Genomic DNA, 20,604 nt, shown 5'->3' on the forward strand with positions numbered 1-20,604 from the left:
AATATGACTTCGTCCCCAGGTAATAATTAATTTTCACATCACGTAGTTCTCGATGTATAATGGTAATTGAACCGTTTAATTAGCAGGAACCTAAATCCAATATCAGCATGAGCTCAATCTAATCATGCACGTGTTTAAACTCTTACGATTAAAGGAATACTTTCTTTTTTCTTTTTTTCATATTTAATCGCGATTATGCTCGTTCAATTTTCTTAATTTAAGCGTTTTTCTTGTTCTTGATACGTTGTAATTTTACTTAAGTGTATAATTTGAAATTTTTTTAAAGTTTTTTAATTATACTGTAGCAGATTGCAAAAAAATAAATACAAGTAAAATACGAGGTAAAATAAACAGATTTGAATGTAATGCAAGCCTGTGGCGACATCTGCAATGGCGTCTATATAAGCTCAGTTTTAATTTAACTAATAATTACTGTACCATGAAAAGTTTAATTTTTATTTTCTTATACATGGTATTAATTCATAGAAAATTAGAGGTATTAATTCTTTGAAAAATCGATTCTAATTCTAATTTTAAAACAAATAATAAATATTGATGTACAATAATTTTGATTATTAAAACTTATTTATTAACCTACAAGCAATCAAAGTTTAGATGAAACGAAAATACTGGGCACAAATTTAAATTGCTTATAACTTAATCAACAGTTTTGCATATCAACTTTTGTTTTCTAGAATCGACCCTTCAAAGGATATTCTATGACATTATATCGACATTCTGTAATAATATAAAATTGAAATGCATCATACATATTTATTTATCCGAAAATATAAACAGTCTTATATCTTTTATATCGATTCAAAACTTTTCTTATTTAAAATCTCTACTACTGTATATAACCCAAATATTGTTATAATCCAAAACCGAAATTACGAAAGTTCACTTACCCTAAATTGCTAAAAAATCTAACGAAACACTTTCCAAAGAATTGCATCACATTCTCCACGGATTCGCCATTAAATTCGGCCAATGCAGCAGCTAAATTGGTCATAAGCTCGTCCGGATACGTTTGTCGCGTGTTGAAGACCATATGCTTGCAATCGGCTCTTTCCAGTAGCTGTAGCCACATATCCTCCCCGTATTCTAACTGTAACGAGAATTTTATTGTCCCCTCAATGTTAGTAGTTTTTCCTGCAAAAACTTTTTCATTTCGTGTTTGTCACTTCTCTCGATACTTTTTAAAATTACAGTTTTCTTTTTTTTGAAAGTTTGCATCACGTTCGCGTAATATTATATTGAACGACTTGGTGGTATTTAAGGATCAAATATTTCATTTCTGTAGAATTTTCATGGCTACGAAATGTAATATTGTACTTACTATGGCAAAGGAATAAGAGGTGAAATTCAATCTTGGATATTTGAAATAATTGTTTCGTTTCTGTGATAAGTAAAATTAAATATTTAAATATTTATTTAAATATTCGATTTTATAAATATGTTATCCCGAGTATGCATTTTTTAATATGATCTTGAATTGATTAATTAAAATAAATATTTAAAATATAAATATTTTGACGAAACCTTGTCCACAATAAAATTGCAATTATATTGCAATTATATACATATCGTAAAAGTGAGTGATTGATTGATATTCATTTAAAAGTTTCAATCATTAATCAAACAATACAAGAAATTTATTTTTTATATTTATTTCCATTATTAAATAATAATCACAAAAAAATAATAATTTCAAATAATCAATTCAACTTTAATTATATAAAGTATTATATCAAATAAATATTTTCTATATGTTTATTTATCACTATGATAAGTAAAATTTTCAAATGATATTTTGATAATAATTTTTACGTGAAATTTATCATTTGTGAAATTAAGATTTTATTTTTTCGAAGAAATACTTTTTCAACGAAAATGCTTAAAAGATTTGTTATTTTAAGGGAAAGGATTATTACTCGATTCCATTGATGTTATACTTTATACAGATTTTACTTTCCGCCAAATGATTGATTTCCGATAAAAGTAGCTTAGACACAGTGACAAAAGACGATGTAAAAGAATAGAACGTGTAACCGTTTCTATTATGCTCCGGGGAATATTTCTCCCTTCATATTTCCTATTGTTCCTCCATCACGAAAAACAAAGACAAATGTTTTATATTGTGCAGCTCGTAGCGTCATTCATAAGTTATAATTATGAACCGAAAAAAAAAAATATTCACTGTAAAATTTAATGCCACATAGATTTTTATTGCAAAAAAAAAGAAAATTGCAAGTAAAAATTTCTTGATTCATTTTTAATATTTATTAAATTATATTAATTATATTAGTATTTCTAATTCATTACAATAATGATAGATAAAAATGTATGATGGAATTCTATACTGAAATATAGTTTATTATAACATATTATTTTTTTTTGTATAATGAAAAATATTATTTAAGTTCTAAGCTGTTAAATATTAAATTAATAATTATTTAATAAGATATTTAATTATTTTATATGTAAAAACTAATATCTTTTAATAGATAATAAAATTCTAAATTTGAAATCAATGTCAAATAACGAAAGTTCAATTCAATTTAAAAATGTGTTAAGAAGCGGATAAAAAATCTGTATTATTTTTAGTAGATAAAAAGTCATGTTAAACAAAATAATCTTTAAATATTCAATTATTAATGTAATAGTTAAAAAAAATTTTTTGAAAAAATCTATCGAAATAAATTAAATTATCAAATATACAATTAATTTTTAATTAATTTTTAATCAACAAAATTTGCAGAAAATTTGCAAATATATTTATTTAAATGATTATAACAGTGATTTTTTTTTTTTATAGATAAAAATGATTTCAATTTAATTCCTTTTAAGATAAAACGCGAAGAAACCATAATATTAAATAAATACTTTATCAACTACCATTACCTTTATATTTTTTGAATTATGTTGCATAAAATATAATAAATGATTTTTTAAAATGTCAGCAATAAAATCCTTGAGTTTGAATTTCAAATTATAAAATTAAAAGTAATGAATTTTTCATATTATATCTACATATTTATAAAAAAATTCTAAAATATTATATGTATATTAATAGATGAATTTTAGATGAAATTGTAAAATTTTCAAATTGTAAAATTAAAAGCAAAAAATTCTTTTTGATAATCTAACTTGATATTAATCACATTTACAAAAGTAAAACTTTTTATTATACGTGTATCAATACGAATCATTGATTTACAAAATTAAATTGTTATATCTTCTTATCTTGATTTCGTTTAATTTATTTTTAATCTCTTCCCTTCTTTTCTATGATTAATTTGATGGCCATAAAATGACGATACAATTGATACGTTCGATATTAAAAATTCACGGAACGAATCACTTAATATGATACCAAAGTGAACACAAAACTATTCATTCCACATATTTACAAGGAATTGATTCGCACAATCAAGCCAATTTCTGGTTCCCTATAGAATAATCAATGCTCCTTCCACAATAATGACTCTGGTCACGAAAATTAATAGGAACCCCATTTAATGAAATCCCTTAAGGTTTAATATGTCAAGTGGACACGCACAAATTTCTCGATTCGAACGAATTATCAATTTTTAATAATTCGAATTCTTTCACAATTATTTATTGAATTGTAAAACATAAAAGCGTAGCTCGGATCAAGATACATTGAAATATTACTTCGAATGACATGTCATATCATTTCGTAATTTTTTCAGACACAGATAGACATTTATGAAATGACAAATAAAAAATTTAATTTAATTTATAATTATTTCGTGTAATTATACACATTAATTACTAAAATAATAAAAAAATTAATAAAATAATATTTCATTTTTAAAAATACAAATTTCTAAAATTTCTTACTTCTAACATCTCTAAATTAATTGATATTTCTAAAATGTTAATTAAAGACCTTAATTTATGTTTGTGTATTTGTACAATATTTGCACGATGTAATATTACTTCTTTTTGAATTGATTACATATCTCGCCAAATTTAAAGTAAAAAATAATATTACGATAAGTTTATCATTCGAGATTATTGTCATCTTTAATTTTATCCAACTTGTTGTATCCCTGTTTCGTAAAATTATGAATAAATGATTTTCTGAAAGCAATAATTTTGGTATATACACCTGTACACGATACTTTGCAAGATCTATTCAAAGGAACTAATCAAGACTACGTATAAGTACATACTAATGAACATAACACGGTCACGTTTCCATTCCCATGTAAGAGATTTACATGTTGCATTTAGTTCGCTGGTTTCAGAAACTCTAATCGTATTATTACATTAAACGAAGAGCTGAAAATTTTCTGAATAGATATGAATCTCGCGTGTGTATTCCATTATTATTTCTCTTCATTTGTGAAGATATATATACACAATGAACAGCATGACACAAAATGATCGCTGACGAAACGTCATTGATACATAAAATGTTACATTAGAAAAACAAATTAACGTCCTTTAAATGACGGAATAACGATGCTATTTTTAAAAGGTTCGTACAATTAAGGAGTTGCACCGAAAGGAAGTATGAATCCATCCATATTCAGATACATTCGTTCGTTGCGTACCTTCAGACCATTTCCTTCGTCCACTACGTGATTCTTTTCGCAACGACCGATTATTTTTGGACGATACGATAAATCAACTTGCACACTCGCTTTATATACACATTTATACACGCCAAGTTTTATCTGGTTCCTGTTTTCTACGTATTAAAAGTAAAAGCTTGATGCATTTTTCTATAAAGCAAATTTTCGAATCTCAAAAAGAATTTTATTCTGTTTTTGTTTGTACAAAATGGCAAACAAAATTTGTTTGAACAAAAGTAAAGGGGTTTTGTCTCGTTCCTTATTTTGCGTACACAAAATTCAGAAGAATTTAATATAACTAGAAAAATATTTTGAACGATATTAAAGAATTTCATTTATTATTTTTTGTTCATACGTACAAAATACAAAAAACAAAGATTCGTATAATACGTAGAAAAAAGCTGTTGAATAACGTCAAAGAATTTTATCTTGCTCTTTTTTTTGCACATAAAATTCGATATACGTAGTATATAAGCAAAAAAAAAAAAAAAAAGAATTTTCGAACGAGTCAGCGTTTTCGTGTCAAAGAAATTTATGAGGCAAAGATTTAGTGCATCTAATATGGGGAAAAAAATTTTTCGAATAATATCAAATCAATCTTTACTGGAAGTATGATTTTTACGATCACGTGATCGCTCGAGCAAAAGCGTGGGTGAGTTTGAAAATGCGCGAAAGATGAAGGAAATTTATTTCACTTGTCAATACTTAAACAACTTGGGATACTTAATCAAGAAGATTAAGAACGGACGTGAATCTTTAAAGCTGAGAAATGGAGGATATTGGAGAAAGCTATCACATTGCAGATCGGATCATGTTCTTTTATGGTTTCTATTCGCAGAAAAAAGTTCTTTTCGATTAATTTCTTTTATATTCGTTCAATGCATCTTCTTGGATGATTTTTATTTGTTAATTACGTATTTCATTAAATGTAATTAAAATGGAATTTTTCAAGTAAATACACATTGAATATATAATACTATTAATAGGATAGTATAATGCTATTTTGAATTATATATCATTGTATAGATATTGATAAATTTTATTAAATTAAATTACGCAAATTAGAAATATGAAATGATTTTTAAAAATTTTTCTGCTATAAATTTTTTAAAAAAATATTATACGATTTTAGAATAGTTTTAATATATTTATCGATAATAAATTTTTAAAAATATTTTGTGTAAAAAAAAAGTACATGTTATAATAATTAATATTATATGGATGTTCAAGTAAAATATAATCATTTAACAAAATATTTTATTTTTATCATTATTCAAATTTTTTAAATTTTGTAATATGAACAATTTTTTAGTTAAAAGAAAAAAATTAAAATAAACAAAAAATATTAAATGAATTTTTTAAATTCCTTTTTATAATATACAAAGAATTATAATGGAATTATGTGCATATATGTGTAAGAATGAAATTTGAATCACGTGCAATGTTGGATTTTATGAAATAAAGAATAAAAGAAACTTGAATATTACTGGCATACTATTAAATATTAATGATGTAATTGTTTAATATATTGTTTAACAATAAAGAATAAAATTAATTGATAATCTTTGAATTATAAATTATCGATATTTAAAAGACTAAAGAAATCAAAGATATTATACACACAATAATTATATATATAATATATAATATATATAAAATAATACACTAATTAAATAAATTGTCAGGTAATTGTCTTGAATAAATAATCATATATACAAAAATTACGTTATTCTATTTCTTGAGATTTAATGGATTAAACATAGCAATAAAAAATAATTTATTTTTAATTAAATTCCTAAGCACATTATTCTTGTACTTATTACAGAGATATATTACTTTGAACATTATAAATATTTTTATATTTAATAATGTATTATATAATAATAACAAATTAATAACGTATTAATAGATACATAATATACTAAGTGAAAAAGAACTTATCATATGCATAAAAAACATTACTTATAAAATGAAAAGATGAAAATGCTTTTTCTTTTATAGATAATCAATATAATTTTTCATAGTCCAGATTTATATTATATCATACATATTTTTTAATAACTGTATAAATTATAATAGCTGCAAAAACTTCAAAAATTTATTCACAATCTGCAATAATATTCTTTTATAAGAATAAAATCAAAAAATGTTATGTTTCTTTTGTACGATATATGTACTCGCGTCAAGGAATAATAATACCGCAATAAAAAAAGAAGTAATAAAATTCAACGAGAGAAAATATCAGAGAAATTTTCATTACCAGTTCAATTGATACGAATTAGATCGACGAAGGTCAAGTATACAGGGTGATTCTGAAAATTAACAATAAGACAAGTCACAAATCAAATCATATTAATTTTTAAATGAAAACAAAATGCTTTAAAAGATTTTTATTATCTTCGATTCAAGACATTTTATTCTGTTCGTTTTTTTAATCTTGTCATATATACTTTGTACTCTTTTATCTTTTATGTAGATTGAAATCGTTTTGTATATTTTATACAGATTTAATGGTTATTTTCTCTACAGATACGATTATATTTAATTACATCTTTGCATCTTAAGTTATTCATCAAATCAGGAAATCTATATATACTGAAAATGAACCTATATGTATACAGCATGCGTTATCAAATATTTACATATATATTCATAATAGGAAATCGTATTTAAACAGTAAAATTTTGAGTATGAGCTATTTTTATGATTTAAAAAAAAATTCTACAATTTCATTAATAAAGAAAAATGCAATTTAAATAAAGAAAAATGTAATTTATAATACTTTCATTAATGTATTATATTTGCACCAATATTTTCTTTCATTTAACGAGTTATCAGAATCACCTTGAACACAAGCTGTTTTCAAATATTTTCATCCCTCTTTATTGCTATTTTCTTTTTTCTTCGCCTAAATAATTATCTCGAATCAAAAAACATCCATTTTTGTTCATAAATTGTTCATAAATTCTCTTCGAATTCTATCTATTACTTATATAACAACCTTATCCTAAACGAAACTTGAAATTATAATGGATATCATTTAAAATTATGCAACTTTATGCATACATACTTTACAACATTTTCGAAAAAATTGCTATACACGGATTATTAAAATTTCCTAAAATTCTTTTTCCTACCGAACAAACTATTACTTATTCTCCTTTGCACCACCTTATCGTTATCGTTATCGTTATACCTTTAAACACAATCCTACTAAACCTAAAACCTACGACAGAATATCGTAATAACGGATCAGATTTAGCTTCGAAACGAGCAACAAACAAAAACACTCACTCAACGAGCAATCATGCCTCTTTCCTCCTTCACCCCAATCACGTTTACCTGCACGAAGTGCTGCACACTCTCCAACAGCATGCCGTACATTGTGCTTCCGCGATGTGTTTTTAATTCACTACCAAGTTGCGTACGCATTCATAAAGGGATAGGATCTTTTCGCGGATACGATTTTGTAAACGATAAAAATCGCATCGTCGCGGAGGCCGCATCGCCCCGGTCAAGTGTTTCGCGCCATTCTACCTCGCCTCATGACATCCTCGGCTGTTGCGCTCCTCTCCTCTTCTCGCTTTGCCTTGTGAGAGCGCGGAGAGGACTGTCCGCCTCGGCGGCGCGGTCAACTTTGAGTTTCAAGCCGCGAGGGTTACTCCGGGAAGGGTGGTTGAGAGATACGCGCCGACTGCGTGCGCACCACGCATCTTGCTTCCTAGATCCTTTTCAAACGTGGTTGTTCCAAATACGAAGGGGGGAGAGAGCTCCCCCCTCCCTTTTTTCCGCGAGGAAACCCGCGCGGAATGCGATGAGGAGACTGTATCCAAGCATGCTGGTCCAATTTTTTTCATTCCCACAAAAGAATTTCGATTTTTTTTAAATTTATGAGAGGATATCGTGAAATCATCCCGATAATCTGTTGTATAATATTATTTTCGTGTAAAAATATTGGAATTGAATGTGATTCAGTGTGTGTGTGTATATTTACAGTATACTTGGCATTTTTTTTTAAATAAGAGAGAGAGAGAGAGAGAGAGAGAGAGAGAGAGAGAGAGAGAGAGAGAGAGAGAGAGAGAGAGAGAGAGAGAGAGAGAGAGAGAGAGAGAGAGTTATAATATTTTTGAAATAATTCTTTTGTTCAATTTAACTTGTTTATCATAGAATTTTTATAAAATTCTCCTCTGTTTAAAAGTTATTGAACAATTATCTATATATTTTAGTATATAATTTAGGTAATTAAAAAAATCATAGACATTAAAAATTAAAATAGAGTAATTTAAGTATTATTGTATCAAGTTTATTATACGATATTAATTTATACTAAATTTAAAAGAAAAATCTATGTTCTTATATTATTCTTTTTTCAAATTTTATAGATCATATAATTTAAATGAAAAAACATGAGATGAGAAATTGGGAGAATATATTTCGTATTTTGTATTCCACCGACAAAGTCTATTAAGTAGGAATGGGACTTGGAATCTCAAAACCTTTGAAATTTCAAATATTTCATGTTATGTGAAGTTTAACAGCTTTTAATGTTTTTATGAATTAAAATAAATTCAGATAAACAATAATCTGTATAATTTACAAAATTGTAATGATATGAATTTATTTAATTTTTTTTTTATTTTTATATATACGAATTAATGATAATATTAATAAGTCTGCTTAGATTTCAGACTTATTCTAATTGATGAGCTTTATAATTTCAACAAATTTCAACAATTCATTAAAATGATTTGAATAAAACGATGAAAAAATTATATTTTTAAATCAAAAGAATAGTTATTATTATTATTGTTTAATCTGAATATTTCAGATAAATTAAAATTTGTTATAATTTTAGATTAAGATAAAATAAATATTTCTTAAAAAAGAAAATAAGGGAAGAGAGTAAGAATTGAGATTCGAAAGTTTCACGATCTTATAAAGTTTCAAATTTAAGTTTCACAAATGTAAAAGTCCAATGTCTATCATTAACGATATATTTTACATTTTATATTGCAATTCAAAAACGAATTCGAAAAGTTAAACGATATTTACAATTATGAGTGAAGAATTTTTTAAATAATTTATATAGATACTTAGTTGTAAATAATAATATATTAAAGTTATTAATATGAATTGGCTTGTTTATTAGGCATTTTGTCCTTTGCTCTTTCATGAAACGATTCGTGATATGTATATAAGATCTTCCTATTTCGATAAGTAGAACTTAATTTATGTTTCGTGTAAACGCAACATTACCCTACGATTAAAATTTAATCGAAATTACTGCTTAAAATAATTTGACATGTTAGATAAATAATATTTAACTCATCATACATTGACTAGTATGAATCTATATTAGTTAACTATAAAATGTACAATAAAGAATAAAGGAGATATATATTACATTTATCCAACTTCATTAAGTCAACTTTATTAAAATTAATATTGAATCAAAATCAACATTTTTTTTTTAGTATACTTTAAGCTTTAGCGTATTTTAAAAACTAAATTTATTTTGTACTTTATGTATTAATCTAGATTTATTTTTTTTAATCTAAAAACGCAAATTTATTATGCAGAATTTAAATTTAATGTAATTTAATCTGTTAATCTGATTTAATTATTTAAGAATTAAAAAATTATTTTTTAAAATTACTTAAGTAATAAATTACTTAACTAATTAATTATTTTGATGAAGATTAAGTATGTCAAAATATGAACTTTATCTAAGAACTATTAAGAACTTTATTTAATGTAATTTTTTTCTCATAATCATATATTTTTTTAAACGAATTAGTTATATAAAAAATACGTATGTGCTAGAGAACGAAATCGTGTATATGATAATGTATGTCACAAACAAGATGTACAAGTCATGGAAGATGTACTGTTATCTTTTGCCACACACGCGCCAACACATTTTATCGTAACTGGTTAGTGGAGACGTACATGGCATTACAATTCCTTTTTGAAAGTGGGAATTAAACGTGCTAAGGTGATAATATCTTTTCTTTTCTTTACAAGAAATTACAAATTTAGTACAAACAATATATATATTTTGTATAATATAGTATAATATAAATTGTTATATTGTTAAATATAATTATAATTACTATTATTTTATATTCATAATATATTTATTTTATAAATGTAGTAGAAAATGACTTGGAATTGACATAAATATGACAAATCCTGTATAAAAATTAATATATTCAAAAAATTAATATATTTTATTTGATAGATTTTGTCTAATATTTTTATAAAAAAAGAAATTTAATCAAATTAATCCATAATTATCGTATTTGTAAAGTTAGTTACACTCGTTACCATTTCATTTATATTGTCAATTTATCAATTTTTTTCAACAAGATGATTCATATTTCCCGCATTTTATTGTTTATGTTTCGCCATTGATTATACCATTAACGATCAACAAATAATATTATCATTGAAACGAATATTCTATTCGAAATAAAGATATCAAGTAGTGATGGGATTAATTCAATTAATATTTAAATTTTTTAAGGATACATCAATTTTTTGGAGGAATGTAAAAGATAATAGAATCCTATTGTGAAATAGAGATTAAAATAGAAATATATTTGCAATAAAAATACATACATATATTTATAATACAGTAAAATAAAATAAATATATATTAAATAATATATAACAATAATATATAGCAATAATATATAACAATAATAATGATAAAGAAACACGAAATAAAATACATGATATCATTGATGTTAATAATTTTTTTCACGATACCAAAACAATCAATATTTCCTAAATACAATCCTTTGATGATCGCCATTCATAGAATTTAAAATTTGAAACTTATATTGAAAACGAAAATTAAATATTTTAAATAAATTTTAGTTTTATATTGAAAATTAAACGAAAAATTATAATTTATATTATAATTTAGTTATAATATTATAATATAAATTAATATTAGTAAATATTGACATTTCTAATTCTCATTTCTGTATTTAAAATCGATATTAATATCTATTTATATTTTTATTTATTATACACACATGTATTAGCACACATACTTATATATACACATCGATAATACGAAAATAATACGATAATAAACACAATAACTGATTGTAGTATGACAGGTTAGAATACACAAACCGACGAAATTTCTACGTAATCTCGAGCATCAATTGAACTTAACAAATATGACTATCAACACTATCAATAACACTAACGTTCATATCCAGAACAATAAACTATCTTACAAAACTTGAAAGAGTGTCGTTCCCATCGCTAACTGCGAGCGCACGCGAGAACGCATGAACGCAGGCCAGCCATTCGGTAGCAAGCGCGCGCGCGAGCGTACAGTGAAAACGTAAACATGGCTGCGGAGAGTAGCGAAGGTTTGCCAATATCTCCGTCCGAGAAATCGTTAACCGGTAGCTTAGTGTCCGAGGAGAATGAGAAAAGTGTATCGCGATCGCCGTCGACTTACTCGATACGGGAGGACAAGTGGCCGGATCTAGTGGTATCGAGGCCTAGAAAACTGGACGCTTGGTGGTTACCGAGACGTAAGTACTACATAGCACGATACACAGGTGCATGTTTTCGATCCGCTTTCGGCGCGCGTTTTAAAGTCGGCAGTTTCGGCTACGTCGATGCAAAGTGCGCGTGATTCAACGTCGCTCAACCATGTGTAGAGATATATATATACGTGTATAGCGTAGTATACACGCACATTAGCGCTCACACGCCGGTATTCTCGTTTCTTTATCGAGATACGCCTACTTCACTAGGGTTAACTAGTATGTCACGTGACCGTCAATGGTAACGTTACACGTGTTGAGATATGGCTCGAGAAATGAGAAATTATATTTTTGTTATGATCGTGCAACATTACGGTAATTATTGGTTATATGATTTCGATTGGTGAAATGGTAACGATAAAAAAAATTAATTAAAAATTAATTAGAGAAAAGAAGAAAAGAGATAAATGCTCGTTATTTTAACTCGTCATGGATTTAAGATATTAATTCCAGTTTTCGTGAAAATATATAATATATGAGATTTATTCAAGTTTTATATTTACATTTTGGAAATTTGAGTCAAATAACCTCAGAAAGTGAGATATTAAAATTAAAAATAACATTTAATTTATATATATATAATTTTAGTGTTTTTAATACTACGATAATGATATAAAGTATCGAATATAATGTAAAGAAACGATTAAATGATTTTATTTTTTTCAAAATACATTAATGCAATAGAACATTTACAGATAATACATATTTATCTTGTATTATTATTTGCATGAAATGATCTTTGACATTGAACAAATAAATATTTTAAATCTTGAATTTATATCATAATAAAAAATCTTAAAAATCGTTCATGAAGATAAAATTAACTCCAAATAATCATTATTATATTTAATCACCCTAAATATAATTATATAATTTTTATGAACAAATAATTTGTTCAATTTGATAAAATTAAAAATATCTTTAAAAAGTTATTTTATTTTAATTAAGGTGTACTATATAAAATTTCAATTTAATTTCCGTTATATATTTTTTTTTATCAAATACTGTTTTATCGACACAGTAGAAAACGAAGCAAAATAGATGGCAGCACCTCCCGGCCAGCTGCTCGACTATGCGTATTGATTATCGTAGGTGGAGGTAAAGTCGGCGGGAAAATCAATATTACTTTACGCCGGCGATACACCATTTTCGTCGTAAAAATTTTCGCGAGCAATCGACACACGTCATACGCGATTTTCCTCGACAGTGAATCAGTCTCTTCCACGTTAAACTCTTAAGAAGCCAATTGACACGAAGTTACAACAGCTACAATGTAGCTCTAAAACCGAAACGCGAACGCGATTGTTTTTTCCGCTTCAGCAAAGATTTCTTTTCACCGCTTTTACCGCAGTGTCTATATTTCATTTTCTCCATAACACGGACTTAACACTTAACAATATAACGATACCCGTATCGAACAAACATCGCGAATTCTTCTTAAAACTATCTTCTTAAAACTACTTAAAACCATTGCTATTCGTGTAAATATAATACAGTGATCAATAATTAAATACATAATCACCATTATTCGATACACCAACCAAAATTACCAATGAAACGTCGAGTCAGCTGATTAAAATTCTCAAGAGCAAACCAACAATCTCTAGCAAGAAACGATCGAATTGGGACATCGGAGTGGCAAGAAAGATCATCGAGATAATAGTAAAGTAATCAAACAACTCTGATCACAGAACTCGAATCAAAATAATTATTCCTTCTCGGGAGAAATCGAATATTTTTTGGAAAGTTACATATAAAAAGGAAGAAAAGAAACGTTCGATACTGGGAAGCGATCGATAACGAGAAGAGAGACCAGTTCCAGTTAACCCAAACACAAGTACTCCGTGTGCGGAGCGGCTTAAAGGGATCCATTGTTACGATTTCTTCTATGCGGCAAGAATCCCAGAACGGTCTGAAGATCAGACCAGCGGGTGACCACGGTGTGCATCACGGTGGTGTCATGCTTGAGGAAGACATGGCTGGCGCCCAGGATACTATATACCTGTGCAACTTCCGTGTGTCGGTGGACGGCGAGTGGCTGTGCCTGAAAGAGCTTCAGGATGTCGAGTTCTCGTTGCACGACTCGATCCAACGATCCCCCTCACCACCGCTTGCGCTAAGTGGTATTAACCATCATCATCATCATCATCATCATCATAACGATCATCACCGCCAGCAACAGCTTCCCGAACAGCGAGAGCTTCGCGATATAATGCCGTCAAGCCCACCGCCATTGCAGCACGTTTCCAGCTTGTGTCTGTACTCGATGTTCTTGCACTACTCGCTTCATTTCACTTCTTCCTCGATTATTTTTTTTTTGAAACAACGGTTTATCATTGCACCAGTCTGTGTGTATATCGACACGGACGAGTTTTGAAGCTTTGATCGTTCTCTTTTCTTTTTTTGGTTGTGGTTGGTTTCGTTTCGCACGAGATCAAGTTTTTTCTTTTTCGAGGGAAATTTATTCCGGCTCGATTATTTATCGTATTTAATAAAATGTGGGATTTAATTCAAATTAAATTCAATAATTTCTAAATTATTCGACGTTTTATATGCGCAAAAAGATCATGATTATGGATAGCAGATGTTTATGGATAATAGAAAATTTCTTTTATTCATTCAAGTTCCACTTTTTCCAATTTAATAATCTTCAGTAGAAAGAAATTGTGAGATTGAGAATTTATAGGATACTTATTAAGAAGAGTTTTGTTCTTTAATTTTATTATATTATAAACTGGAATCAATTTCCTTCGATGTAAGATCATTATCTTATCTTATCTATTCTTTTTTCTTTTCTTCTCTTTCACTTCGCGATTTCTAAAATCCATAATTCTAATCTCTAACTAAACTATTTCTATATCTTTTAATGGAAAATCTTTTTTTTTTATTAGCGCAACTTTTTCTTAATTAATATTTTTTCGTTGCGCTTCGCCGATACTCGCATTCATATCATCATCTTCATCAGCTTTCGAGAAGAATAATTTGTTTTATTTATTTATTTTTTTCTCTATTTAAATTTTCATCGACGAAAATACGGATGAAATCAACGATTATTACCAATGAATACGAAGACATATATACATATATACATATTCTTTGCCGATTCGAATTGGAACAAGAACATGTTGTTTTTGCAGCACGAGATCCAGTGATCATCGAGAGGAGTAACCTCGTTAATATCTCGAAATTAATCGTGAAGGAGCTGATCGAAACGTCTTTGAAGTATGGTCGAATGCTCGACTCTGATCATATGCCATTGCAACATTTCTTCATCGTTCTTGAACACGTGCTTAGGCACGGTTTGCGACCAAAGAAGGTAAACATTACCTTCGAATTATAATAAAAATTCATTAGGAGAGGGAAATTGGCGCTAATTGCCTTCGATTTCAGGGTCTCCTTGGACCCAAGAAGGAGCTTTGGGATATACTACAGCTCGTTGAGAAATATTGCCCCGAAGCGCAGGACATTACGTCCAGTATTCGTGATCTACCTACTGTTAGGTATAATACGGTTTCTGTCTTTATTCATTTCTTTCTCTCCATCCAAAAAATTACCAATTTGTGAATGTATCCTTTCCCAACTTAAAAATCTTACCTAAAAACGAAAAATAACGCATCATTTCTTGCAGAGATTTTTCAATGATGGAATAACTTTGAAATTAATTTTCTTCCATGTAAAAGTCTTCTTAAAATAAAATTCTTAATTTTTTTTTTGAAAAGAAGAATAAATCAAGTGCAATTGCACGGGTCTTGTTGACCGAATTGACCGAATTTCCAGGACCGCCATGGGTAGGGCGAGAGCATGGTTGCGTATGGCGTTAATGCAGAAAAAGTTGGCGGATTACTTAAAAGTTTTGATCGATCACAAAGAGGACATACTGTCCGAGTATTTCGAGCCTGATGCTCTGATGATGAGCGAGGAGGCGATCGTTATAATGGGCCTGTTGGTGGGTTTGAACGTGATCGATTGCAATTTCTGCGTAAAGGTCAGTCCTCCAATCCTCTGCAAACTGTTCGTGACAAACAAGAACGGTATAGAATTGAATGTTGCGACAGGAGGAAGACCTCGATTGTCAACAAGGGGTGATCGATTTTTCATTGTATCTGCGGAACAGCAATCATATACCTGGTGAATCCCCAGACGACGAGCTGGAAAATGACAACATGACCACCGTGCTCGATCAGAAAAATTACATCGAGGAGCTGAACCGACATTTGAAGTAACTATATATACACACACATGCACACACACGCGCATACACACACGACATACACGCCGATGATTCGAAGCCTTTGTATCATCATCGATTTCAGCGCGACTGTGACCAACCTTCAAGCTAAAGTGGAATCATTGACAACGACGAACGCTCTTATGAAGGAGGATCTCTCTATCGCTAAAAATAATATACTGTCCCTTCACGAGGAGAATAGACAATTGAAGAAAGAGTTAGGAATCGAGATCAAAGACACGAACGAGGTACGACCGTTTGGTTTTGATCCTCTCTCGTTTCTATCACGTTCTTTTTTTTTTTTGCCTTTTCTTTTCTTTTCTTCTTTTTTTTTTTAATAAACGATCAGATTGACAATTGGTCAAAAGGGTTTCTCTGGTTTCAGAATGGGAAACCACCGATCAAAATCACTGAAACGACCACGGAAATCGAGGAGTTGAGAAGTAGATTAGAGGCTGAAAAGAAAATGCGGCAGGATGTAGAGAAGGAATTAGAGTTGCAGGTGGGATGGGGCCATATCTTTATTTTTACGTAACATAGAAACGGATCCTTGTTATCATCCTTATCATCCCTTATCGTTGGAGATTATTATTAATAATTTTATCAGCGAGGAAGGAAATGACTTAAGGTTTTAATTCTTTTCTGAGCAGATGAGCATGAAGTCGGAAATGGAAGTGGCTATGAAACTGTTGGAGAAAGATATTCACGAGAAACAAGACACGATTATATCGTTGCGACGACAACTCGATGAGATCAAATTAATTAACTTGGAAATGTATAAAAAGCTACAGGTGATCATTAGTATACCTTTTCACCCGTTAATCGCGACGAAGGATGCTTCATAGTGGTATCGACATACCTCTCTTCGTTTCGATTATCACATACGTTCAATGTCTTCTTTTTCTTCTCCCTTACACAAAAGAAGAGCTGTATATTTTGTCGACGATCACGAGGCATGTCCTCGTCGCGATTATTAACTTACATTTTCTAACTTGTGTTTCTTCTAATTTATGTGTTCTTCCAATCGCACTTGGATTTTGCGCTCCTCCCCTTCCACTTGTGCTTTTAATATCCAGCTTTTCAGATTTTAGCCAAGTTTGATATACCACTCAGACAGTTTATGCTTCCCCTTTGTCAAGCTGGGGGTCGGGGGTGGCTTTCGAAATTCCTTGTTTCTGGGAATATTTCCATTATAGGAATGTGAGCACGAACTAACGCAGAAAGGGGAAATGGTGAGCCGGCTCCACGCCAAGACGAATCAAATAGGGAAGATCCTGAATAATCTCGAGAAGTGCAACCACATGAAAAAGGAGGTGGAGAATATTCGTAGCCCGACGACACCGAGCAGTGTATCGAAATCGATTCTAAATAAGACCAGTCCCACCTCGCCCAGGTGTTACACGTCCGCTGACAATGCGGTTGATTATCAACAACATCCCCAGTCCAATAATCAGCAACAATCGGCTAACAATCTGCAAAAGTCGACTAATAACCAGCAGCAAATATCATCCATTAATCATAATCACCAACAGTCCAATAACGTTCAACAAAAGTCTGTCGTTAAGCAGTTAGATTCTCCTAATAATAACAAACAAACGAGGGTAGACGCTACGCAACAAAATGGCGCTAAGTGCAAGGCGAAGCCTGACAAGAGAGAGCAGAGTAACGGCGAGGTTTCCATGGGGGAATCCGGAGAGGAACGATCAACCGCATAAAATAAACATTGTCTTTCTAGAGAAATGGTTTTTATACTACGCATCTTCTATCACTACGTTTAATATTTCGAGCAATCGAAAGCGTAATCGAAAGACGGTTAATTCTTTATACGAAGGGTGTTGCTGATATGACCAATGACATTTTGAAAAATGTCCACGTGTATAAATTTTTCTTTCTAAGATGTTTATCATAATTTTATATTATTAGTTATATATATAGCAGCTTTTTAAACAAGTTGAGTTAACAGAAAGAGCTTAAATGTTATTTAAAGTCGGTGGATATATATATATAACTGTATAGTGTAAATGCAATCGAAGCCTAAATGCATAACTGTTAACATGATGCATGGAGAAAAAAAAATTAACGTTTATGGACTCTATGGTTGTTATCGATTAATCGTTAAAATGTTGTTGGATCATTCAGAAGCACTGCTATTATATACATTTAACACTATATCAAAATACCATTTAGACCTTTCACAGGACAGAACTTTATATATATATATATCTAAAACGCGTAGAATATTTAACGAGGACTTAAAATGAAATATCCGATAATTAATTATTTAGCATTATTCATGCATCAATAGACTTTCAATACAGCATTCATCGTGGTGTGTTTCGATCGAGACACTCTATGGAATTAACTGTGCTCTGTTACGGCATAGTTACGCTGTTTAATAATAAAATTGCTATTATCTGCATGGAACTACTACCAAGGACAATAATATTAATAGACGTGTATTTCTTTTTCCATTATCTTGTCGCAATTGGTTTCCGTTTTACCTTCCATTATATTTTGATTACGATTATTATTACTCATTGTAGAGTGTCTCGCGCATGTGTTTTCAATCTAAAGGGGACGTATATTGATTGAAATTATCTTGTCACATTGGTAGCATTGTATCTTCCTAATAGACAATTTATTCTTGAATATTTGAACAGAAGAGATTTAATTTTTCGAGAGAAACAAAGCAGTGCCCGTTTTAGTATTATCCAAACTTTAACAAATCCCATCTCCACCAATTCTTTGAGGTGTGATCTTGGAGATTTAAATCGTGCCGGATGAAACTTAACTTGGATTCTTCCTCACATTCAATTTCCTTCACTTCCAAATTTCTAAAGCTGGCACTGCTGCGAATGATCTACCACCCGACAAATGATTAATAATATTACGTTCAACGAGATTGAAAATTCATTTTCCAATGCATGATTTTATCGTACGGAATTTCTTTCTTTTTTTTCTTTCTTTTCAAACGAATTCTCTTCTTTCTTTGAATCGCGAGTCTGCAAAATATTTACGTCTCTATAGAATTGTGTGCGAATTTCAGGGTTGTTCCTTTAAGTAGTGAGATAGAACGAAACGATTCTTTTACTGAAACATAGTTTATTTCAGGAGTGCGAAGGCTCGCTTAAGCATAAAACAGAACTGATCACTAAATTGGAGGCTAAGACGCTATCGATGACTGAGACCATCCAGAAAATGGATGAGAAGTATGTTTAATTTTGTCTTTCATTAGTGTTAATTAATTTGTAAGCACTTGACTGATTCGGTATTCTAGATTATAATTCGAGCTAATTTATCAAAGTCAATAATAACGTTCTATCGCGTAGAATTTATGTCGCTTTCCAGTTATACTCGTCAATTTCGCCGCTTCACGTCATCGTTGTAAAATTTTCTTTTTCTCACGTTGAAACGTTCGCGCAGCTTCGAATCATCAGCGCGACTAACTAACGAGAAGGCTTTGGTATTACTGGAATCGATAATTTGATGAAAATTAACCGATTAAAATATCAGACAAATTTGTTCCAAGTGTTGAAACAGATATATTAATATCGTTGAAGTATTAACCCTTAAATACCCTTTTAAATATAATAATTTTTAAATTGCAAATTTATAAAGATACAGAAGATACTAATTCGAAAAGTTCATATTATTTTTGAATTGTTTATTATATATTATATATAATTATATATAATATTATATTATATAATTATATATATAATATTATATTATATATATAATTGTTTATTATATATTATATAAACTTGTACTGTGTTAAAATGATCTCGATATTACTTGTAATATATTATAATATTTAAAGGTTAATATTATAGCGTAGAAAGTTAAAAACTTTTATTGTTTAACAACGGAAAAAAGATTATCGTCTAATATCGAAAAAGAAAAAATTTCTCCACGATCCAGTAAAAACATTTCAAAATACCAAAGTCTTTCTTACATCGTTCCATCTTCTAATGCTTCTAATTTGACAAAAAAATCTCACTGTTCCTCATCTATCCCGGAGGAGAAACATTATTGATAACAAACGACGAAAAAAAAAAAAGAAAAAGAACGAAAGAAATAAAAAAAGAGAAGAGGAACTTAGATATTATCTTTATTATCGTTAATCGTTTTTAACGATTTACGTATAAAAAAAAAAAAAAAGAAACCTAGTCGTTGTGATAACAAATTTTCTATA

General features: G+C 29.2%; 2 protein-coding genes across 9 annotated transcripts in view; one reads left to right on the forward strand and one right to left on the reverse strand.

Annotated features, from left to right (window-relative positions):
• LOC107995495 (soluble guanylate cyclase 89Db-like) overlaps positions 1-11,993 on the reverse strand; it is a 35,512-nt gene extending 23,519 nt beyond the window's left edge. Inside the window, exons 1-2 of one of the 3 annotated variants that reach the window (XM_028665599.2) lie at positions 11,861-11,993; positions 909-1,108 (exon numbers count right to left, since the gene is read on the reverse strand). In XM_028665599.2, coding sequence (XP_028521400.1) covers positions 909-1,090 — 182 coding nt within the window. In that variant the 5' untranslated portion in view covers positions 1,091-1,108; positions 11,861-11,993. Of the gene's footprint in view, positions 1-908; positions 1,109-7,949; positions 8,598-11,860 lie in introns of those variants that run through there. The other 2 variants (XM_017053049.3, XM_028665602.2) reach the window with 2 other exon arrangements.
• The window catches only part of LOC107995475 (protein RUFY3), a 29,851-nt gene continuing 21,223 nt past the window's right edge, over positions 11,977-20,604 (forward strand). Inside the window, exons 1-9 of one of the 6 annotated variants that reach the window (XM_017053031.3) lie at positions 11,977-12,166; positions 15,319-15,497; positions 15,572-15,681; positions 15,959-16,166; positions 16,237-16,400; positions 16,495-16,657; positions 16,795-16,911; positions 17,060-17,200; positions 19,521-19,618. In XM_017053031.3, coding sequence (XP_016908520.1) covers positions 11,977-12,166; positions 15,319-15,497; positions 15,572-15,681; positions 15,959-16,166; positions 16,237-16,400; positions 16,495-16,657; positions 16,795-16,911; positions 17,060-17,200; positions 19,521-19,618 — 1,370 coding nt within the window. Of the gene's footprint in view, positions 12,167-12,411; positions 14,437-15,318; positions 15,498-15,571; positions 15,682-15,958; positions 16,167-16,236; positions 16,401-16,494; positions 16,658-16,794; positions 16,912-17,059; positions 17,201-17,605; positions 20,019-20,604 lie in introns of those variants that run through there. The other 5 variants (XM_062079972.1, XM_017053014.3, XM_017053023.3 and 2 more) reach the window with 5 other exon arrangements.

The sequence above is a fragment of the Apis cerana genome, linkage group LG9 (genome assembly GCF_029169275.1).
Source record: "Apis cerana isolate GH-2021 linkage group LG9, AcerK_1.0, whole genome shotgun sequence".
Classification (NCBI taxonomy): domain Eukaryota; kingdom Metazoa; phylum Arthropoda; class Insecta; order Hymenoptera; family Apidae; genus Apis; species Apis cerana.